Below are 24,049 nucleotides of genomic sequence, written 5' to 3' on the forward strand. Positions count from 1 at the left end.
ATCGAATTTTACACATCAAACTAGAAGTATGTGCCTTCATCCGACGACAGCTAGCCTACCTCTACTTGCTATTTATTTTACCTCCCTAGTTAAGCTTCTAAATTTTCTTTAAAAAGATATTTACTTATCTCACTTGCCTTTGGGGCTGTATCTACCATTAATTACAAAAGCTTTCTGTGCTTCAGGTCCTTACCAAGGGTTACAACCACATCCTTCTGCTGAGTTATTATTTATGCAAGGGCAGCCATAATTTTTAATCAAAACTCCAGGAGACATAGCCTGTTTTAGAAAGGGAAATAATCAATGACAATACTGTTTACCATCTGAAAGATTTAAGCAGAGCCAATCCAAGGCAGAATGAAGGTCACCTCCGTGCAAGAGTGTATTGGTCATAGCATCTTCAATATCCTTAGTCTTAAAGGAAAATGCTTGTAAAGCCATGTATAAATCCTACCAAAGAGAAATGTAAGTTACATTCACTAATTTGATCCTTTTGCAAATTCCTAATCTCATTTTCTCATTCATTTTAAATCAGAAACTGGAACAGTATAATTTCAAAAACATTCTTTGTGGAGTGCTCAAAGTTTGCTCATTGGGTAGTATTTTTTGTAGCCTGATAAAAACTCTGGGCTCCATTCCTAGCACCCCCGAGAAGAGAGAGAGAGAGAGAGAGAGAGAGAGAGAGAGAGAGAGAGAGAGAGCTGGGAAAGTAGGAAAATCCCACCTTGTAGTTAAAATTTAAATGTGCTCATTATATAAAGTTCTTTCCCCCTAGGGTTTTGGGGTTTTTTTTGTTTGTTTGTTTGTTTTTTGAGACAGAATCTTTTTATTATGTAGCTCTGGTTATCCTGGAACTTGCTAAATAGATGAGGTTGGTGTCAAACTCAGTGATCCACTAACTCAGTGATCCACTCGCCTCTGCCTCCCCAGTGCTGGCATTAAAGGTGTACACCACCAGGCCTGGTAGATTATTAAAAACTGCCTTATCCAGCCTTTCCTTAATTTCTCACAAAATCTCACCATGTTTGTTTGTCTACTTAGTAGAAATGAACTTTTCCTTAATAATTTTAATAGTTACCAGGAGGTGGTGGCATATATTTGCCTTGAATCTCAGCACTCAGTGAGCACAGACAGGTGGATCTCTGCAAATGACAGGCCAGTCTGATCTGCAGAATGAGTTCCAGGACAGCCAAGGGAACAGAGGAATCCTGTCTTGACCCCCTCCACACCAATATATATTTGTGTGTGTGTGTGTATGTATGTATGTGTATGTGTATATATGTATGTATCTATATATGTGTGTGTGTATGTATGTGTATACACTTTTAATAGTTATATAATATATCTTTGGGTAGATATATAATAATTTAAGTACAAAATTTTCTATATGCAAATGTTTAGAATTTTCCTCCTTAATGTTTTAGCAAACATCTCTCTGTATAAAACATTTACATGTACTTCTATAGTATGATATTTAAAAAGCTGAACAGAACTGGTTTAAAATTCAGATTCTTCTTATTCTGATACTTACTAACTTTATACTTTAATCTACCATTTTTCCAAGTCTCAAGTCTTTCATTTGAAAAGATCAATTGTACTCACCTTGTGGGATTATCATGCCAGAGCATGTGAGCAAAATGCAAGGCAGTGTAACATACAGGCAGCCAGTGACATAGCTTGGGAGTATAACTCACAGTGCATGCCACTATCTCAGTGTGTGCACATAATTAATTCTCTCCTTGTACTTGCAGTTAGAAACCATCTACATGGGATCCCGATAGAAGGTTAAAAAGTTCACTTTTATCCCATATTTAGAGCTGCCTCTAAATTGTCCCCAGGAAATACACAAGACCCTAGATCTAATGCCCATCTCTGGAAGGTAGAAACAAAAAAGCCCAGCAAAGTGGGTATTGCAGCATGGGGCACAGGGAGCTGCCTCAGGGATGAAAGTGGAGGTGGGAAATACCTGTAACTTTTTAGCAGACAGTCTTCCAGAAATCACTCCCCTGCCGTTGCTCTGCTTCTTATGCTCGTTGATCACTCCGATAATTCTTTGCTCTAGTTTATTGTTAATCACCACCTGTTGAGGTTGAGAAAGTTTGTTAGAAACTAAATTATCGCCGGGCAGTGGTGGTGCACGCCTTTAATCCCAGCACTTGGGAGGCAGAGGCAGGTGGATTTCTGAGTTCAGGGCCAGCCTGGTCTACAGAGTGAGTTCCAGGACATCCAAGGCTACACAGAGAAACCCTGTCTTGAAAAACCAAAAAAAAAAAAAAAAAAAAAAAACCTAAATTATCAAAAACAAATGTGCAAATTATAGTAATTAACTTGCTTTTTCAGATTACTGCACATTTGGCCACATTGCTACAACACATGTAAGGAGAGATGGGATGTGGAAACAACACCACATAAAGCAAGGGAACAAACCCATTTTATAAACGCCTCCCAGGGCCCACGTCTGAGAACACTCTTGTGTAGCCAGGGCAAAGAGTATCACACCCGGCCTTGTCCAGTTAGGATCCTTAGGTAAGGCAGCCCAAGCAAACAGCTCACAGGCTGGATACTAACTGACAAAGGACATGCCAAGGTGAAGTCAGTCATCTACAGAGTGACACTGGTCACACACTCTTTTGTCTCCCACTTTGCATCCTATTTTAGTAACTAGCCATTTATCGTCTATTGTTTAGCTCTTTTTAGCTGAAAAGTGCCCAAGTGTTTTACTGACAAAAAATAACTTCCCTTTGTTACTTAACAAAATGATGTGGAATGCACCCACAAACATGCTTCAGGGATTTAGTCGCGTCCAGGAAGATATATAAACAGAAAGTTATAATCCAGCAAAGCAATGCTCTCAGAAAGTACATTAAATGTTAATATTAGCACCAAGAAATTGACTTGTAAATTATGAAGGACATCACTTTATCCAGACTTTTCTCAATTTCTCAGAAGCTCTCAACATGAGTTTGAGTTATATTTACTTAGTAGCTCTGTTATTATCTATGAAAAATTTAAATACCCTATAATTTTCTTATTACTTAAAGGCATAACTTTAATTGAGATTTATTCATTTGTCAGTGTGTTTGAATGTGTGTGTGAGTGAGTGAGTGTGTGTGTGTGTGTGTGACATGTATGTGGGTACTTGCAGAGACCGGCAGAGGGCACTGGACCCACTGACTTTGGAGTCACAGGCAGTTGTGAGCTGCTTGAGTTGATGTAAGTGCTAGAAAGACACGCTAGGTCCTCCATAAGAGCAGCAAGTGCTCTTAACTGCTGACAAGCCTCTGTGTTTTACTTTAACGAGAATATTTCCTGAAGTGAAGCCAAAGCTTGCTTACTCACTTTCAAAATAGATTTGTCCAGATTTGCAGAGCCACCGGAATCATTTGCAGAATTAAAACTATAGATTTTTGGACCTGTATATAATAAACAACAAATGGAAAATTTAATGATTAGTATTCACTGTACTATTTTAATTTTTCTCTAAAGGTTGCTAAATAGAAAATCTCTGACTTTAGTTCTTTCCCCTTAACTTTACCAAAGAACTTAAGATCTCAAAAATATTTACTCAAGCCCCCCAAAATATTTTACCAATTAGCACTCTTTAAGGGGGGCTAGTTTTTTTATAGACCTTTGATGTCAAATATTTTCAATTTCTTATTCTTATTGTTCTTTTAGATGTTCTTATTCTTTTTGTTCATTTTTTTGAGAAAGGATTTCTGTGTAGTCCTCGCTGTCTTGGAACTCACTCTGTAGACCAGACTGGCCTTGAACTCAGCGATCCACCTGCCTCTGCCTCCCCAGTGCTAGGATTAAAGGCGTGTGCTACAACCATCACCACTACCATCACCTCTGGCTGAGATGTTCTTGTTGACATCTAGCTAGACTTCTTGGGAGGTTTCCAGAAGATGGCCAAATCTAATAAGAAAATACTCTTGCCCTCCAAATGGGACACTGAGTGGAGAGATAGGTGGGAGAGAGGAGTCACCTTTCCACCTTGGCCTCAGTCCAGGATGTTGGACTGGCTTCTAAGGTCTGTCATAACAAATGACACACTTGATGGCGTACTAGGGAACTATGTCTCCTCAGTTTCAAAGGCTAGAAGTCCAAAATCAAGTCATGTGCTCCCTCTCTGGGACTTAAGTCATAATCCATCCTATTTCTAACTTGAGAATTTCATACATGTATACAATGAGATGTGATCATATACGTGCTCCCTGAACATGCTACCCTCCAAACATCACATTTTATTGTCTCGATCACACACTGGTAGTTTGGAGGAGAAATGTCTCCCATGGGCTCACACATTTGAACACCTATCTCCCAGATGGTGGTGCTTTCTGGGGGAAATTATGGAACCTTCGGGATATGGACGCTTGCTCGAGAAAGTACATAGCTGGGTGTGAACTCGGAGGTTTCGTAGTCTCACTCTTCTTCTTGTTCTTCTCTTTGCTTCCCATGGTCATGAAATGTGCACAGTCAGCTTCCTGCCCCCACTCCATGCTTTCCCTGCCTGGTGCCATGCTCTCCCCCATGACCAGTGTGCCTGGGACAATGTGCACAGTACGTACAGGGCAGAGGACAGCTTGCAGGAGCTAGTGTGCTCCTTCTACCTTGTGAGGTCTGACGATCGAACTCAGGTTTGGCAGCCAGTGCCTTTACCTGCTGAGCCATCCTGCCAGCCTCTAAGAAAGGTTTTCATTAAATGGTTCAGGATAACCTTTAACTCATATTTAATTCAGGTTGGCCTTGAACGTGTAAGCCCCTTGCCTCTGAGTACCATGAAATACAGGCTTCCACCATCAGGTCCAGCGAATGATTCCATTGCTCTTAAAAATTATTGAGGAGTCAGGTTTTTAAAAAATTTATTTAGGTGGGCAGTGGTGGCTCACACCTTTAATCCCAGCACTTGGGAGGCAGAGGCAGGTGGATTTCTTTGTTTGAGGCCAGCCTGGTCTACAGAGTGAGTTCCAGGACAGCCGAAGCTATACAGAGAAACCCTGTCTCAAAAAAAATTTTTTTTATTTGCATGGATTATAACTATTGATTTATTATAATATGAATTAAAAAGTCAATTTTATTCATTAGTCATTAAGAATAAGACTGTATATTCATGTAAACAATACTTTAGCAAAATAGATTTTCCAAAACAAACAAAACATATTTTATATTTTTGAAAATCTCTTTGTTCTTGGTGTTGTGGCCTGGATACACGTGTAACGACTCCTCCACATCTGGAGCCCTCATCTGCTTGGGCGGCCACTTCTAACTATTAAATACTACTGAGTGAAGCCAGGCAGTGGTGGTGCACACCTTTAATCCCAGCTCTCGGGAGGATTAGAGGTGGATCTCTTGAGTTTAAGGCCAGCCTGGTCTACAGAGCATGTTCCAGAATCACTTCCATATGGTTTAATACTTTTTAGAGCCTGTTTCTTTTACATAGTGTTGTTTTTCATATCCACCAATGGTGTTAATGTTGCCCTTATCACTAAGACAGTTGAGCTTGCTCTGATCTCCTTTTGATCAGCCAAAAGATTCAAACAAATTCAAACAGAGACTCTGGTGGGAAACAAGCAACAAACAAACACTCAAAACATCCAGTACCTCAACTCATGGCTCTTCTAGGGAGATGCAAAAGCAACTAATGACCGGGATCATCTATGAACAGAAGGCACAGGCTGCTAAGAGGGTGAGTGAAGAAAGTTAGCCTGAGTGGTCAGAACCTCAAGCAAATGCACACGCTGGCGTGGTTTAGATCACTGTGTAACACTACCATAGCCCCCACTTCCCAGGTTCCTGCCACACGTTTGTTGGGAGTGGTGGTGGTGCTTCCTCTGCTTCAATATTGTCTCCAGGAATTCTAGTAGCTGCTTGCTTCATCTCAGCTTAAATGTTTTCTATAGAGGGCCATCCCTACTCCAAACCAAAACAGAAGTCTCATCCCATTCGATTTTTAGTCACTATTTTCTGTTTCTCCCAAAATGTTTTGTTTGGTAAATTGTGCAATTTGGAAGATCTCCCCCCTTTTGATTTATTGGTTTTAATACTTTTTTTGACTTCTTGTTGTTTATCCAAGAATTCTTATTTAATTAAAAAAAGCATTAGACTAGTTACTTCAGAGATGTTAATACATAACCTTTTATATACCATATATATATACTCTCTATATACTATATATTTTACATTATATAATACAGATTATATACTATAATTTTGTAGGCTATATAAAATATATAATTTCTCATATAAGGGAAGACTTGACCATCTTGTCAATCAAAAAGATTGACAGAAACAATCATGACACATGAACTATGATGCCTGGGATGAACGAAGAAAAAAAGAACTGATATCTGAAATGAGTGGGATAGAGTTTTAGGAGACGGTTTCAGGGACAGATAACATCCATTCAAGGAAAAAAAAAAAAATAGACACAACGAGGCAGGAAGCCAGGTTCTGTTTGGCTGGAAAGCGGTCAGAGAAGACAGCAGACTGCTTTGCTGGCTGAGTGGTTTGGATTTTAGTGTGGTCAACAGGACGCAATGGAGGAACGCGGAAGTGAGCAATCAAAGCAGCGACGCTGAAAGATCAACGTGTTGTCTCGTTGGACTGACTGGAGGAGAGAAGAGCAAACTCAGGGGACCCACTAAGAGGCTCTGCTGGTATTTCATGTGGACACCTAACAAAAATGTGAAAAACACGAGAAGCCATGGGGCATGTTAAGATTATACAGGCCTTGGTCACAGATTGGACAAGAACAAAAGCATGAAGATTACTTGAAGGGCCGGTGGGATGGCCCAGGTTATAACGAGGTTTGCTATGAAGCTGGGTGACTGGCGTTTGATCCCCAGAACACAGGCGGTGGAGAGAACTGACTCTGACAAGTTGTCCTCTCACATGTACATTTGCATATGTAACACCTTCAGAAAGTTAACATCTTAGGACCAGAGGAAAGGGAAGACAAATTACTACAACAAACGACTGCCAGAAACTTGAAAGAATTCAATAGAGGTAGGAAAAGAAAAAGATCTTGGTCTGCAGTGAGACTGCTGTAGAATATTCAGGGGGAAATGTGTCATATCTGAAACTACAAGCCTAATAATTTGCATTTACAAAGGATTACTTTCTAGGAGTAAGTGTGCTACTAGCTTATTTCTCCAGTCTCATATCCCCCCCCCCCCCCCCCCCACGCTCCAAGCTCTTTCTAACTCAAGATCTTTGGGATTTCTACCATGCTTTACAGGGTTAACTTCTAGACAGCTTCTGATTTCAGCTCAACTGTCATTTCATGATTCCTCACCATTAAAATAAAAAAACAAAACAAAAATAACCTGTTAAGTGCCCTTCCCCCCTTTCGGTGAAGCTTAACAGCTTTAATAAAAGCATACCTGTTTGTGTGATAAGTAAATTAGATTCCTAAGCTGCCCTGGAGGTGAGGTTTCCATTTTATTGGTCAGATGCTTGGTATTTGTGTATCAATAAACACATATGCCTGCAAGTTTTTGTTGATATAGCACAAAATGAACTGCAAGCAAACAGAGCAAACAGAACAAAGCAGCAAATAATTTTGATGTTTTTGGAACTAGCCGAAAGAGTGGCTGGAACTAATCACCTTCAAGTTATCAAATCAATCTGCAGGATAAGCAAAAATGCAAGGCTTTGGCAAGAAGCAGAGGAATTTTATGGTAAATTCAGTGTCCAGTGTGTAAAATGTGGTTATTATTAGGAAATACTGACTTTTCTGGAACATACAAGGGCACTGCAGAGATGTTGAAGAAGGCATGAAGATCTGACAGAATAGGGACCTGCATCAAGCCAGAAGCGCTTCACTTACAACTCTCTGAACTAGAGGAGTAGCTCTTCTGACAGCTCAGAGTGGATTCCTGCTGAGCAACAGCAGATGCCATGACTTTGTTCTTAGGAGAAAAAGAGTGAGTTAGAAAGGCGATGCTACGCTGTAACAGAGTTACTTTCGTAACTTTAATAGCCAAAAGCCCTTAGACCGATCTACAAGGCCACTCCACCGACAGGTAGCTGCTCAGGTGTGGAAGATGACTAAGTTTGGATCTCATCAGCACGGCTGTTCCTAGTCTTTGCTAGACAAGGAGCAGGGTGTGAGGGCAGAAGGTTGAGCACTGGGTCAGGGCGTACCTTGCTTGACTCGGGGCTCCCGGGCGCCGGTGGGGACGGCGGGCGCCGGCCTGGCCACCGGTTTCTTGCTCTGGGCTTCCCCAACAGCTCCGGCCTCTGCACTTTTGGCTCTGGAAGCAGACACCGCGGCCCGCATCGCCGCAGCTCCCGGCGCCTTGTGTTTCTTATTTTTGCCGCCCATGTTTCAGCTGCAGGAGAGTAGTCCTCCGGATCCAGATCCCGGCTGCCGCACAGCAGAAGCCGGAGAGCTCCTCACGTTTGCCGGCTCGCACGCCTCCACGCAGCCTCCTCCATCCGGGCTTCACGGCTGGGGCTCCGGCTCAATTGGCCCGTTTCATCAGACTCCGCCTCTTGGCTCCCGGGATCGAGCGGCATGTCTGCTGCCGTGCGCCACTTGTCGCTAAGTTTTTAGTCATTGAACTGCCAGACTCGCAAGGGTCGAAAAAGAAAAGGGACAAGACCCAGACTCGAAGGAGAAAAGTTACGCAGGCCTTAAGACTCGCTCACTTTTGATTCCTGCGGGCCACCGTAGAGTCCCTATTTGGCGTCACTGTAGGTACGATCGCGAGGCCTCTTGGGTAGGAGGGAGATTCAGTCTCAGTATTCCGAAAGATGGCGGACGCTTTCGGCGATGAGCTTTTCAGCGTTTTCGAGGACGATTCGACCACTGCAGCAGGGACCAAGAAAGACAAAGAAAGGGAGAAAGAGAAATGGAAGGGACCACCAGGGTCTGCAGACAAGGCCGGGTAAGGAAGACAACCGAGCTGTTTTTTTTTCTTCTTTCTTTCTTGTTTTTGGTGCCTGTGAAGCAAACACGACTCAGACGAGGAGCACAGAAAGTGTTTGAATGGAGTCAAGAGGCGAAGGAGATTGAGAAAAAAAATGTTGGGTAGAGAGGAAAAACATTGATTTTGGGGGAGTACGGTCTTGGTGTTCGTGCTTGTCCGTAGACAGCGTGAGTTCCTGCGGCCACACTTCCTTAGGCCGCGCTTTCACTGTAACCCAGCTTAGCAGGCTGGGAACGGCTTTATTTGGGAGGCGGGGCTTGTCACCCACAAAATCCCCACGTAGTCTTTAAAAAGGTAGGAACTAGTTGAGCCAAGGATGAAGACGTGTAGGAAAGAGTTTTTAAACCGCGGAGGCAAATAGCTACAGAAGGAAGAGATTTAATCTCCAAGGTGTAGTTTAAAAAAACAAAAAACAGATTCAGAATCTCACTATGTAAATTAGGCAGCCTTGGACTTACCCGGAGTACCCCTACGACACTCGGTTAAACTAGTTTTCTTTCCCATTAGATTAGCGTTTCACACCTGATGATTGCTTCAGTCCGTTATTACATTAGTAGTAGCAAAGTACTGTTTTTGTTTTTTTTTTTTTTTTAGTTACTTTTTTCTGCTTCTTACCTGGAATCCAGCCATTAAAAAAAAATCATTCCTCTGGGGCTAAGGACATGGCCAGTGGATAAGACAGCTTTCTGTGCGAGAATGAGGACCTACTTTCGAATCCCTAGTACCCACATAAAAAGTTGGGCATAGCTGTGTGAGCACTGTAACCCCAACACAGTGGGGCACAGAGACAAGAATTGTTGGGCTGGCTGGCTGCTTACCTAGCCTCTTGGTTATTTACATGAGACACCCTGTCTCAATGGAGTAATGGAGGATGCTGGAGGTCCTCTGGCCTCCACTGTGTGCCAAGTGCAGGCACCACACAAAGACACAAAATTAACTCCTGATTGTCAAAGTTAACCTTCGGTTCTCAACTTGCGGGATTTCCTTCACAGATTGACCTGTGTGTGGACAAGTCTTTGGCGCAGTTTCTTAATTGCTAATTTATGTGGGAGGGCCCAGGGCACTATGGCATGTACTTTCCCTGGGCAGGTGAGCCTGCACTGGATGACGGAGCTGCAGAAGCCTGTGAGCAGCATGTCTCTGTGGTCTCTGCTTCAGTCTCTGCCTCCACGTTCCTGCTTTAGCTTTTCTGAATGATGGATTGTAAGCACATAAGCGCGTCCTTTCCTATCCAAGTTGGTTGTGGTCAGTGTCTTATTATAGCAACAAAAAGTACACTAGAACTTTCGTTGGCTGTTCATTTTTACCTTGAAATACAGTTCATAAAGAAAAGGCAGGTTTAATGTTTGCTTGCGTATCAGTTTGTTTTGAGACGGGGTCTTACTGTGTAGCCATTATTGGAGTTGTCCTCGATAGAGATATGCCTGGAATTAAAGGTGTGCACTGCCACACCTGGCTGCTTCTCAGTGTTAGGGAGAAGAGTTGTGCACTCCTCCTTCCCCTCCCTCCTCCTGCCCGTGTTTCTCATGGGTAAGTGAAGCACTCTAAACCACAGCACAGTCAGTGCACACACTGTTTCTCTGAGGTTCCTTGGAGTGCTGTATCCCACCCAGGCTACCTGCTTTCTCCATCTCTTAGAGCACTTTCCATTTTCTAGAATTTGCTTAAATTCAACATTTAAATTCCATTTGAGTACAGTATATGGGTTTGAGTTTTTTTTTTTTTTTGCCTCTTTTTACTCAGTATCTTCACTGTTCTTATAACACACATCAACAGTTTTCCTTCTGTTGCTGGGAATTGTGCCCATTTTTAATTTTTTTTTTTTTAATTTTGTGTATGAAGTGAGCACGGCCTGCCTCGGTGCACTTGAGGAGGTCTGGAGACGGCTTTTCATTCCACCGTGTTTTGAGCAAGATCTCAAGTTTCAGCGGTAGCACTGTATAGGTAGGTGAGCTTCTGGCCAGCTGTCTGTTCTCTGCCTGTATCTCCACTGTAGGAATGCTGGGATTACAGACAGAAATCACCACAGCTAGGGTTTTTTATTTTAATTTATTTTTTTCCATTGGAAAAGGGGTTATCAGATGCAGGTCCTCAGGCTTGTATGGTAGGCACTTGTGGCTGAGCCTTGTTTCTGTTACCCTGCTCTCTGGACTTACAGTCATAAGCCAGTGAGAGCTCTTCAAGCTAGTTCTTGTGAATTTATTTTTTATTTGTAAGATTTACCTCATGTGTACGAATGTTTTCTCTGCATGCATACATGTATGTGTACCATGTATGTTATGTACCTGTTGTATCTTCTGGAACTGTAGTTACTAGTGATTATGAGCTACCATATGGGTGCTAGGAATCAAACCCAGGTCCTCTGCAAGAGCAACAAGTGCTTTTAAGGGCTGGACTATCTCTCTACCACCGCGCCCCGCCATGAGCACTTCATCAGTCTCTCTACCTCATGCTGTTTAGTATAAAGTTGTCTCCGTTCACTGCCGTAGAGCTAGGATAAGCTATAACTCTAAACAGTCTCTAGTTTCTTACAATGGCACATGTTGTTTAGTGCTTAAGGTCCTCAGTGCTATTTGATTCTATTGCTTTTAGGTCTTTCACTACAAATTGCTCAGTCTTTCTCTGAAAAAATAAAATTTATACACTACTGATGTAATTAATATAGGATTTTAAGCAACTTCAATTATAAATGTTGTTTATGTTCTGCTCTAAATCATTCTTCACAATTACATAATAGTCTTATTTGACATGTAATAGTTTTTAACATAAGAGGAATGTTTCATGCGTGTAATCTCAGCACTTGAGGTTTGAGGCAGGAAGATTGTCTTGAGTCTGACAATGTGGGACCTGTCTCAAGAAAATGGGGAAAAAAAAAAAAAAGAGGCTAAGGACATGGCTCAGCCGGAAGAGTGAGTGCCACGAGGAGCAGAGTTCGTATCCTTAGGATCCATGTAAAAAGCCTGGAATCCCAGCACGAGAGGATCTCTATGGCTTGCTTGTCAGCCAGAGGAACTGAGTCAAGTTCAGTTCCAGTCAGAGGCCGAGGCTTGGTGGAAGGTGACTTGAGACAAACAAAGGCTGTTGACCTCTAGTTTGTACAGGCACATGTGCACATGTGTACCATTGGACTCATGGCTACATATACACACAAAGTTATGTTAATGTACAGTAGTCTTACTGCCATTTCCAAGTGAATTAATAAAAAATCTTTTCAAAACTTTGGTTTTATACCTAGTATAAGTAAATATTAATCATATAAACAATTCTAACCTCCCTAGATACTGGGCATGCATGTGTGTGTGTATATATATATATATATATATGTGTGTGTGTGTGTATATATATATGTATATATACACATATATATGTGTGTGTGTGTATATATACACACACACACATATATATATGTGTATATATGTGTATATACACACACACATATATATATACACACATATATGTGTATATATGTGTGTGTATATATATATATATGTTCAAGCAAAACACACAAATAAAATACACCTTTTTTTTTTTAAATGAAAAAGAAACTATATTGGGCTGGCAAGTTGGCTCAAGTTGGTACAGGTGTGCTTGCTGCCAAACCTGATGTCCTGAGTTCCATTCCTTGGAATTCACTTGGTGGAAAGAAAGAAGGGACTTGTGAAGATTGTCCCCTGACCTCCACATGCAGGTGCCCCTACCTCAAAATAATAAACAGATGTAAAAAGAGAGGCTGTAGTCCTTTAGTATTTTAGATGTATGCTTTTTCACTAAATGGTTTTTAACTGTCTTCTGCATTTGTCTTACCCCCTTTTTCTTTTAATGATACCTTTTAATTAAATTCTTAATTTTTGTAGAGCTCAATTATTTGCTTGCATTTTAGTAATCTTATATCCTGTAGCAATAGCAGAAGATGCATTTCTCATTTCATTTTATAGAAGCTGTCTATCCATCCATTTATTTTTTGACTTATGAGAGTGTTTTTACATAGTCCTGGCTGGCCTAGACCTCACTATACAGATCAGGCTGGTCTCAAGCTCACAGAGATGTGCCTGTGAGTACTGGGATCAAAGGCGTGTATGTGGCACCCTGCCTCAATGCTTATTTAAGTTTGTAAAACTTTGTGTGTGGGTGTTTTGCTTTCATGTATGTCTGTGTACCACTTACCTGCATGGTGCTGTCAGAAGCTAGAAGGTGGCCCTGGATCCCTTGGGACTGAAGTTCCAAGAGTTGTGAGCTGCCATGTCTGTGATGGGAATTGAACCTGGGTCTTTTGGAAGAGCTTCCAGTGCTGTTCTAACTGCCACGTCATCTCTCCAGCCCTATTTTGCTTACTTTTGGCCTTTGAAGCTAAATTTAAAATTTGCATGGAGTTGATTTTTTTCAGTGTGGGTAGAAATTCGATTGAGTTAGCTACAGATAGCTATTAAAGCACCATGTAGTGTCACTACTTTGGAATTTTTGCTTTCTTTTGCTTTTTTCATTTTGTCTTTTTGGAAACAGGTTCTCACTGTGCAGCCTAGGCTGCGCTTACATCCTTCTGCGCCAGCAGTCCTTCTCTGATTTCTGCATTTCACCATGCCTGGCTTCATGTTTAACCAGACAATTGGTTTTTCTTCCAGTTAGTTTTTTTCTTCCAATTAGTAGTGTCCTACTAGTAGAGAAAGCTGTAAAGGTTTACAGTCTTCATGTAAATTTCAACTGTTTTAAGAAACAATGAACTTAACAAAAATTTTTTTCCTTGGAATTTTAGAATCTTAAAGTGACACGCCCAAGGAAAATACAAAATATATAAGGAATAATATTCAGCTTTACTAGTTTTGAAGTTAGAGTTTTCTGAGAGTTGGCCAGCTTTGATTTATGAAGGTCATTTATTTAAAAGATGACTTTGCTAAGTATGTATACTATATTAAATAATATGGGGTTATTTTAAAATTGCAACTGATACTGTGGAGTTATTTCTAAACTGCTTGCTTTTTTCAGGAAACGACTAGATACCAAATTACAATCAGAATCAGCCAGTGGTGGGAAAAACAAGAGAGATCTAGATGTTGAAGGCACAGATGAACCTATTTTTGGCAAGAAACCCAGGATAGAGGACTCAGTTAATGAAGATTTAAGGTAGTATTTCTACAGTCATAAAGTTAGTTACTCTTAATTTGATAGATGCATGATATTTTAAAAATTGTGTTATTTTATAATTTTATAAGCATGAAAATATAGAATGGCTGTTTAAATATGGATAATTAGAAGACAGAAATGATTCATCTTTTGATACTTGAAAATCCAATTCGGGGAAAATATTTGAAGACTTGTTTTCTTAGGCAAAAAAAGATATTGTTTCTTTACATACAGATGTCTCATGATGAAGAGTAACACTGACCCAGTGGTGGTAATAAGTATGTATAAATATTCAAAGAGATTAGGTTTTCATTGCTACAAGTAGTACCATGGCTGTGATGCTAAATCTGTTTTTGATAAACGAGACCCTTGGATGTCTCTGAATAAAAATTTTCTGATATCTGTATTTGTCAAATTTTTAAAGCTGGAACTTTTATTCCTGATACCAATATTTTTGGTTGACCTGGTTGACACTGCAGTAATGCTGTTTACAATTTTGACTTTCCTTAACCAGTTTAGACTATTATAGCTACTAAATATCTATTGTAAATGGTGCTACAGATGTAACTGAAAAACTTGGGATGGTGCCAGTTGCCCACAGTAGTGCAATAGGTTGCAAAATAATTGTAATTTAAAATTTCTTAACACCTATTGTTGGAACTTTTGGATTTTTACTAAAAATATATTTATTGTCTTAAAGTAAATATCACAAATATAATACAAAAATAGTGAGTCTAGTATAGAAATATGCCTAATTTATTTATAGTTTTGTTCTCTCAGAGTTCAGAGAGCCTAGTTCTGCATAGGGTAGGGCCAGATGAATAGCTCTATAAATTATAGCAACATATAAATTTAAATTTATAGTTTATACCTTAAATCAGCTTTGTGTTTTGAGGTAGTGACAGTACTTTGAAGAAGTAGTTTTTATCCAAAATATTGGAGCTAAGCTGATATTTGTTGAATAATCTATATAATAATCTGTTACATATTTATAACAAAAGATGATCTTAGCATTTTGAGTTTTCAGCTCAACTTAAGTCACATGACTTCTCTGAATATTTATAATAGGTAGAATAGTTTGGATTTACAGTATTATAGTTGAGCAGTGTCATTTTGTTTAGCAGTGCAGATAGGAGGCTTATGATCTAATTATTGAAAATAATTTATGTCATTTTAATAACTTTTTTAGCTTGGCAGACTTGATGCCCAGAGTCAAGGTACAGTCAGTTGAAACAGTTGAAGGCTGTACACATGAGGTAAGTACAAACGTCTCATAACAGGTTAGCATTACCAATGCTGGTGTTCTTTGTACTGCTTCATGTGATGATCAGCAGCTGTTTAGCACTAAAGGCCTGGAATCAGGTCATTTCTGTGGGATGTATGTAATGTGGTGGAAGAGCTGTGTAGCGCTGTGAAGAGCCCTTGCGTTCAAATGCTACCTCAGCATTTCTCCAAACTATAATCTTGGGTACATTTTTTTAACCTCTTTGAACATTGTCTATTTAATTTGTAAATTTAGAACAATGAGATTTTCTTCCATGGAATAACTATAAAGATTATATTAAAAAATAGGGAAATTACAAGCACAAAGTTAGCGTTGAAGACTTATTTATTCTCATACTCTTGAAGTTACCAGCACTGTTTTTGCAGTTTACCTGCTATTTCATGTTATGCTTCATGACTAATAGATTGTTACTAGATAATGACCACTGATGGATTATAGTATCCATTTAGAAATGAGAATGTATACACATAGGGTAGAATGTAATTATATATTTTATTCTACTAAACCTTTTATCATTAAAATGAAACTTTATATCAGGCTAGACCTGCAAGATAACTCCATGAATAAAAGAGCTTGGCATGCAAACTAGGCAACCTGAGTTCAGTCTCTGAACCCAGGGTAGAAGGAGAGCTGACCACCTCACTGTACTGAGGCACACATGCATTCTTATGGCAATAAATAAAATATTAAAAGTATTCTTGCCGGGTGGTGGTGGTGGTGGTGAGTGTTTTTAATCCTAGCACTTGGGAGGTAGAGCACATCTCTATGAATTCAAAGCCATCCTGGTCAACAGAGCAAGTTTCAGGACAGTCAGGCTAACACAAAGAGAAATCCTGTATGCAAACAAACAAACACTCTGTTAAATGAGTGGAGAAAAATTCTAGATTAATAAAAATGACATTTGTGTGGATTTAGAACCTTACCAGTTTAGTTTGTTTTTCTGCTCAAAGTCTCTTTTTTTTGAGAAATGGTCCTATGTGAGATTCAGTGGCCAGTTGATAGATAACTTTCAGTACTTTAGACCCTGGCCAGTGCTCTGTCTCACAATCTAGAGCCTGCTCTGAAGAGGCCAGAAGCTCCTTCTGTGCTCCATAGTTATCTTTTTTGCCCTACCCTCCACCCCTGATTTTGTCACTTTCTCGTCACATACCTTGTGTCTTCCCTCATGGTGTTGCTTGAAGATGTCAAGTTGGAGTGTAATCTCTGTAGCAAGCCCAGCTGTCCTGTCATATCTACCGAGAGGACAAGGCATTATCTGTGCTATGTACACAGTGATTAATCTGACAGTGTTCTTGGTTGTATCTTACTTCATCTCTACAGAACTTTTGTCAAAAGTCTTCTCTAGAGATGAGTCTGGTAACTAAATGTGTGTGTTTGTTTTAGAGTTTTTTATTCTGTTTACATGTATCCTTGAGCCAGTACCATGCTGGTTTTGTTCCTTTGTTGTTGTTGTTATTGTTGTTTTAGACAGGGTCTATGTAGCTCTGGTTGTCTCAAAATTGACTGTGTAGATCAGGCTGGCCTCAAACTCACAGAGATCCACCTGCCTCTCCTGAGTACTGGCCTTAAAGGCATGTAGTACCAAGTTACATTCCTTTACTTTTTTTTTATTCTATTTTTTAGTACTTAAAACAATTTTTAAATGTAAATATATTTTGATCATATCTCCCCCCCCCCAAAGTCTTCTCAGATTCTTTCCTCTCCCTAACCCACCCAACTTTAAGTTCTTTCTCAAAAACCCAATATAACAACTAAGCTCCGGTAACAAAGAAAACAAAATAAACCACCATCCAAAAGGAATAAAAACAAAGCACCAAACTGTAACCAAGTAAAACCACCCCCCAAAACTGTGGAGTTCAGTAAATGTTGGTCAACTACTTCTGAACATGAGGCCTGCCATGGAGTAGTTGATATACTCAGTCTCACTCCATTGGAGAAAACTGACTTTCTCTCTCCTGGCAGGTATAAGTAACAGTTCAATTGTTAACCTTTATGTCAGTGGCTAGGTTTCCTTCCTTCCTTCCTTCCTTCCTTCCTTCCTTCCTTCCTTCCTTCCTTCCTTCCCTCCCTCCCTCCCTCCCTCTCTCTCTCTCTCATTCATTAAAAAAATACAGCAAAATAAAATAGACAAAACAGAAACTGTCACATCAAAGTTGAACAAGACAAAGCAACAGAAGGAAAAGAACCCAAGAGAAGGCAGAATAATTAGAGACCCACTTGTCCACATTCTCAGGAGTCCCATAGAAACACTAAACTGGCCGGGCGGTGGTGGCGCACACCTTTAATCCCAGCACTTGGGAGGCAGAGGCAGGCGGATTTCTGAGTTCAAGGCCAGCCTGGTCTACAGAGTGAGTTCCAGGATAGCCAGGACTACACAGAGAAACCCTGTCTCGAAACCCCCCCCCCCCAAAAAAAAAAAAGAAAGAAAGAAAAAGAAAAAAGAAACACTAAACTGGAAGCCATAACATAAGTACAGAGGACCTGGTACAGACCCCTGTGGGCCAAGTGCTGCCGCTTCAGTCTCTGAGCTCATATGAGCTTTGCTCATGTTGATTTAGAAGGCCTCAAGGGAGACATCCCATTTGAGGCTGTGAGATTTAATGGCTAATTAATCATTTTCAGTACTTATTTTATTTAGATCCCATACAATGCTCTTGCTTTTACAAAAAAGAAAAGGAATCCAGAGCACGTAGTGTGTAATATTAAAAAACAATCCATGCTGTCACCAGCTCTCACCAGCAACAGCAGTCTCCCTACTTCCTCAAGTGGCAGTCCGCCCAATTTCCTGTGGTTCACTTGCCTTCAAACCACTCTCCTTCCCAGTCATCCATCCCCTGCAGCTAGTCTGCCAAGATTGGTTCTAAACCTCAATCCCTGTATAAAGAAATCTCCAGAGGCTTATAGTTTATATCTCAGATTTATAACAGTAAATTCTCAACCCCAAAAATGCCCACACAAAGAACTTAAAACTCAATTGATATAAACACAAGCTGCACACCTAGATGGGGCAAATGTACCCTACATTACTCTGTTGTCCTTCTGTGATATCCATAGCTACCTGTGATTCTTTCAAGCACATGGATCAGGTTCATCTTCTCCTATAGGCTCCATCTTGTGTCCTCGCCTCCGTCTCCTCTCTGTCTCTCTGTCTCTCTCCACCCCTCTCTAAAAGCCCACCTTCTTTTTCCACTGCCCAATCTCAGGCTCTAGCCTGTCCTCACCTGCATACAGACAGCAGTCTACTGTTCTCAGCCTTCCTAATGCTGTGGTGAGCCCTAACCATGAAGTTATTTTCATTACTACTTCATAACCGTAATTTTGATACTGTTATGAACCGTAATGTGAATACTGTGTTCTGATGGTCCTAGGTGGCCACCGTGAAAGGATCATTTGACCTGCAGTGGGCTTATGACCCTCAGATTGAGAACTGCTGATCAGAGCCTGCTGTCCTTTCTGTGCTCCATGGTTGTGGTAGCACACAGTAGTAGAATTTGCTAAAGGAGGCCAAGGCAGGAAGATCATGAGTTTACTTTTTAAAGTTACAGTCAATTTCTAGCTAATCTTTTCTAAAACTGAATACGTTATCTTGATGCTAATGAGCTTACTGATTTTTCTTACTATTTTATAGTAGATTTCTTCAAAGGCTTTTAACATCATCCATTTAATTTTTATTGAAGTTAGACTCTTACACAGTTAGAAGCAAGCATTCTGGTACTAATACTTATACTTGGGAATCTGGTGATAGGGAATATCACTTTATTTCATAGACTTTTGTTTTATTGATGCTCTCCCATTTTGTATGTTTTCTGGTTTTTTTTTTTTTTTTGAGCACCATTTATTGTATGTACATTAGGTATGGGAAAGATGATAATAGCTGTGATAGGTTGTCAATCTATTTTAGATTTTAATGAGCAGTTTCTACAGGAAAATAATGGTGCATGTTTTCAGTTACATTGCCATTAGACCAGCGCTAAGAGGATTTTTTGTGTGTTGTAATTAACTTTTTCCCTTGTTCTCGTAGTCAGCTGATCTTCTAGCATGTAAGACTAACTTGTTGATCATTCTTATTCTCTAAACCATCATTGGGTTTGGAGTCTGGAATTCTAATGCTCATATCTTGTTTTCTTCTTGGGTTTCGACACCAGGTTGCTCTTCCTGCAGATGAGGATTATGTCCCACTTAAACCTCGAGTGGGGAAGGCAGCGAAGGTCGGTATGGTACTCTTTGGAAGTTGTGTAAGATTCTGAAAAAGAAAACATTTCAAATGAGATTTTTAAATGTACTTGTTTGTGTGCTATGAAGAAATCTACTATAGCATAACAGTGAGAACTGAGTGACAAACCTTATGCTAGAAGCCATGATGATGTGGTAAGGTTTTAAAACTGCTTACCACCTTTTTCAAAGATTCTAATTTGTCAGCCTTTTAGAGAAAAAATTTCAAGAGTGTATGTTTTTCTGATGGTTTAACCGTTCAGCAGCTTCTGAGGAAGCCAGAACCTAGTTTGTTTAGTCTGATGTTATCTTCCCAGTTGTCCAAAGGGGCCTCAAAGAGTCCTGCATAGTGGGGTTACATGTGTACACCTCTTGCTTCAAACTATTTATTAGACTTTTAAAAAGTCTTTAAAGGTTAAAAGAATGAGGCTTATTTCTTAAAGGAACTTTCTCTATAAAAGGAAGCCTGGAGAAAAAGCATGAATTCTTAGTCTAAGAAAGTATTTCTCTGCCTTTGCTGAGTAATGCTAGGAATTTCACTTATAGAACCTCAGAGATTCATCTAGGAAGTTATACATGCACCTATTGTGTGGGATTATGAAGGTTTATGATATGTGGAAAATGTGTTGTACTGTACCACAAAGTGTATAATTTAAATGTAACCACTAATAGAATATAATGCCAAAGTTAAACAGCAGATTAAGGCCTGTACTGTCTGATAAACTTGTTTCGTAGTCTTCTTTTCCCTTCTAAGTGGGAGTGGAATCATAAGGAATCCTAGACTGCTGTGGAAAGAGTCCTTCTTTTCATTTTAAGTGTGTTTTAGGTAGTTTAGCATTCTCATGTGTCTGTTAATTTGCTTTTACAGGAATACCCATTCATTCTTGATGCTTTCCAAAGAGAAGCCATTCAGTGTGTTGATAATAATCAGTCTGTGTTAGTGTCTGCTCATACATCAGCGGGAAAAACTGTGTGTGCTGAGTAAGTAACGGTCTTTTCAAGTGAAATAGTCAAATCACTTAGTTATTTTAGTAGTTGAAAGTTTCCTTTGTTTGATTCTGCAAATAAGGATGGTTTTGTTGTACTTACTTATTTTAGGTAACCTTTAGTTTCTTTTTCTTGCCTTCATTAAAATACCGAGGATTTTCCTACAGTATTTTTTTTTTTCAGATAGTTACTATAATTTATTTTAATACCTTAAAAAATAAAAACACTTCTGGGTTCACAAGTACCAAGATCTGTCTCCCTTCCCCAACCTCCTCTTCTCAGCGTTTTTTTTTTTTTTTTTTTTTTTCATTTTATTTTATTTACATTTAAGATGCCATCCCCTTTCCCCATTTCCCCTCCCTAGAAAACCCCTGTCCCATGCCCCCCTTTCCTTTTTGCTTTTATACAATTTTTTTTAAATGTTAATCAAAGGATTTATAAGTTTGGTAATGCTCAATCAGAAGGGTAATCCAATACCCAACCTAGATATAAAGACTATCTTTGACTGGTGGAGACCTGTGAACATCTGCCTCCATGTCCCCTCTCTCTTTCTCTCTCTCATCACCTAGCTTCTCCTCTCCTTCATCTTCTCCTCTCCTTACTCCATCTCTTCCTCTCAGTACTCCTTCCCACTTAGCTCCTCCTACATATCACTCTTCCTGTTAAAGTAAAACTTTTCTCTCAAAATACAGTTAGAGCATACTTATTCCTAATTGTACCAGTGAAGTATAAGATAGTTCTAATACCCAGTCCATCATTTTGTTGACTAACCAGAACCTCTGTCATCTCTTCTAACTAAAACACTTACTTTTGATCCTGGCTTTTTTTTTTTTTTTTTTTTTTTTTTTTTTTTTTTTTTTGCTTTATAATGAATGTCAGCTGAAAACTATCTACTCAGATCTTTTCTCTCAAAGTAAATAGCCAGGATTGGCTATGAGACTATGGGTCTTCAACCCCGTCAGAAATCCAGAATGACTGAGTTAACTGAAGTTATGGGAAGCACTAAACATAGCTTCTAAAACTTAGCCAATTTATAGAGACCTCTGAACACCTGAGAAGCCCCTATACTACCGAATGTTCGAGCATCAAATCTTCAGCCTTCTGGCCCAGAGTCATCTGACAGACCTTAGTGATGCAGGATTATTAAGGGCTGATTACTCTGTCTGGGCAGATACAATCAGTCGACTATTCTGCATGTGTGTCCTCTTCAGGACAGTAGTTAGTCTGTAGATGGAAAGAGGCAATTCTTGCCTAGTGGCTGTCACCACTCAACTGGAGTAACTCCAAGGATGCTCAATTTCTTCTTAGAATCCACAACAGGAAGCTGTCAGGAGCAGACAGGTCTCTAATCAGAATGGACATTTATATAAATTTTTGTAGTGTCAATTCTATGGACTTCTGACGTTTTGAAAACCAACTATCCATGTAAGGTCACCTGGACTGTTGTCTGTTCACTCCTCTTGGCTATTTCTAAATAAAATATGGTTAACCTCCTAACAATTAACTCAAAGCCATAAATTTGCTATAGTCCCTTAACTCATAGGTTAACCATCCCATATCAGTTAAAAAAGTTAAGGAAGGACTGGGTCTAGGCCTTGTATTCCTAAATGTGTTATACAGGCACATTGCCCATGAGAGTATCAATATTCATCTCACTTTTGTATTAATAAGGAGCTCGTACCAATGAAAACCTTAAATTTGAAATCAAAGTAAATTTTGTACCATTTAAGAAATTATAACTTCATCTTGATAATAATTATACAGATTTCTACCAATAGGTTATGGCTCTGCAATAAGTCCTAGCTAATCCTCCCTGTTCCAACAAAACCACTACTTTTCCCTAGAAAGACAGACCATTATTAACCACATTAGTCCCCAAGCTCAGGGAATAGGGGCGCTGACTCTTCTGTAACTTCTTCAGGCTGATTATGGGCGTTGAGATATTAGAAGAGGGGTGGGGAGAAGAGTAAGTTGATAATCCTCTGATGCTGTGTCTTCACTGAATCCAGATGGAATTCCAGGACATCAGAGGTTTGGGCAGGTCTGCTCTGTATACTTGATGAGTAGATACACCAAGGCTGTGTATTCTGCAATATACAATTCTCAGAACAAGTTTTAGTATCAGGGGGAAAAAAAAATCCCCTCCCCCCCCCCGGGGCTGACATTTTTTTTAAAGATGTTGGTTCTAACAACTTTTCTTCCCCCCCCCTTTTTAAAATTGGTTGTAATATTTACATTTCAGGTTTTATCCCCTAACCCCACTTCCTCCCACCACCCAGAAACCCTGCATCCCATCCCCCTCCTCATGTTTCTATGAGGCAGTGACCGCACCTACCCCCCCAACTATCCCCTCCCCACCCTCACATTCCCCCTCACTCTGTGTTTATTTTTTAATGGGACCAAGAAACTCCTCTCCCACCTATGTCCGACAAGGCCATCCTCCCCTACATATACCTCTGGAGTCTTGGGTCCCTCCCTATGTGTTCCCTGGCTGGTGGTTTAGACCCTGGGGGGCTCTGGTTTTTGGTATTGTTGCTTTCCTCCTGGGGTCTTGAACCCTTTCCGCTCCTTCAGTCCTCTCTCTAAGTTCTCTATTGGGAAACCCCTGATCATATCAGTGGTTAACTGTGAGCATCGTCCTCTGAGTGTGTTAGTCTTTGGCAGACCTCTAAGGAGACAGCTATATCATGTTCCTCAGATTATGCACTTCCAGCCATCCACAACAGTGTTTAGCTTAGGTGGCTGTACATGGGATGAATACCGAGGTGGAGTGGTCTCCTGATAGCCCCTCCTTCAGTTTCTGTCCCATGTTTTGTTTCCGTATTTGCTCCCTTGAGCATTTTTGTTCTCGTTCTAAGTAGTACTGAGGCATCCCCACTTGGTCTTCCTTCTTCATGAGATTCATGTGGTCTGCTGGTTGGGTCTTCGCTAATCCTAGCTTTGGGGCTAACATCCGCTTAACAGTGAGTAAATACCCTGTGTGTTCTTTTGGGATTGGGTTAACTCACTCAAGATGATAATTTCTAGATCCATCCATTTACCTAAAAATTTCTCGAATTCATTATTTTTAATAGCTGAGTAATACTCCATTGTGTAGATGTACCACATTTTTGTATCCATTCCTCTGTTGAGGGACATCTTGGTTCTTTCCAGCTTCTGGCTATCATAAATAAGGCTGCTATGAACATAGTGGAGCATGTGTCTTTATTACATGTTGGAGCATCTTCTGGGTATATGCCCAGGAGTGCTATAGCTGGATCCTCAGGTAATGCTATGTCCAGCTTTCTGAGGAACCGCCAGACTGATTTCCAGAGTGGTTGTACCAGCTTGCAATCCCACCAACAATGGAGGAGTGTTCCTCTTTCTCCGCATCCTCACCAGCATCTACTATCACCTGAGTTTTTGATCTTATCCATTCTGATTGGTGTGAAGTGGTATCTCAGGGTTGTTTTGATTTGCATTTCCCTGATGACTAAGGATGTGGAGCATTTCTTAAGGTATTTCTCAGCCATTC

The 24,049-nt window shown here is 40.1% G+C and overlaps 2 protein-coding genes across 3 annotated transcripts in view; one reads left to right on the top strand and one right to left on the bottom strand.

Annotated features, from left to right (window-relative positions):
* Dhx29 (DExH-box helicase 29) overlaps positions 1-8,521 on the bottom strand; it is a 46,114-nt gene extending 37,593 nt beyond the window's left edge. For both annotated transcript variants that reach the window (XM_034523324.2, XM_076916202.1), the window contains exons 1-4: positions 8,146-8,521; positions 3,340-3,413; positions 1,967-2,080; positions 321-450 (exon numbers count right to left, since the gene is read on the bottom strand). In XM_034523324.2, coding sequence (XP_034379215.1) covers positions 321-450; positions 1,967-2,080; positions 3,340-3,413; positions 8,146-8,326 — 499 coding nt within the window. In that variant the 5' untranslated portion in view covers positions 8,327-8,521. The remainder of the gene's footprint in view (positions 1-320; positions 451-1,966; positions 2,081-3,339; positions 3,414-8,145) is intronic.
* A 132-nt stretch (positions 8,522-8,653) lies between these two features.
* The window catches only part of Mtrex (Mtr4 exosome RNA helicase), a 68,550-nt gene continuing 53,154 nt past the window's right edge, over positions 8,654-24,049 (top strand). Inside the window, exons 1-5 of the mRNA XM_034523325.2 lie at positions 8,654-8,891; positions 13,914-14,051; positions 15,241-15,307; positions 19,482-19,544; positions 20,417-20,529. Of these exons, the coding sequence (XP_034379216.1) occupies positions 8,758-8,891; positions 13,914-14,051; positions 15,241-15,307; positions 19,482-19,544; positions 20,417-20,529 (515 nt within the window). The 5' untranslated portion in view covers positions 8,654-8,757. The remainder of the gene's footprint in view (positions 8,892-13,913; positions 14,052-15,240; positions 15,308-19,481; positions 19,545-20,416; positions 20,530-24,049) is intronic.

The sequence above is a fragment of the Arvicanthis niloticus genome, chromosome 19 (assembly GCF_011762505.2).
Source record: "Arvicanthis niloticus isolate mArvNil1 chromosome 19, mArvNil1.pat.X, whole genome shotgun sequence".
Lineage (NCBI taxonomy): Eukaryota > Metazoa > Chordata > Mammalia > Rodentia > Muridae > Arvicanthis > Arvicanthis niloticus.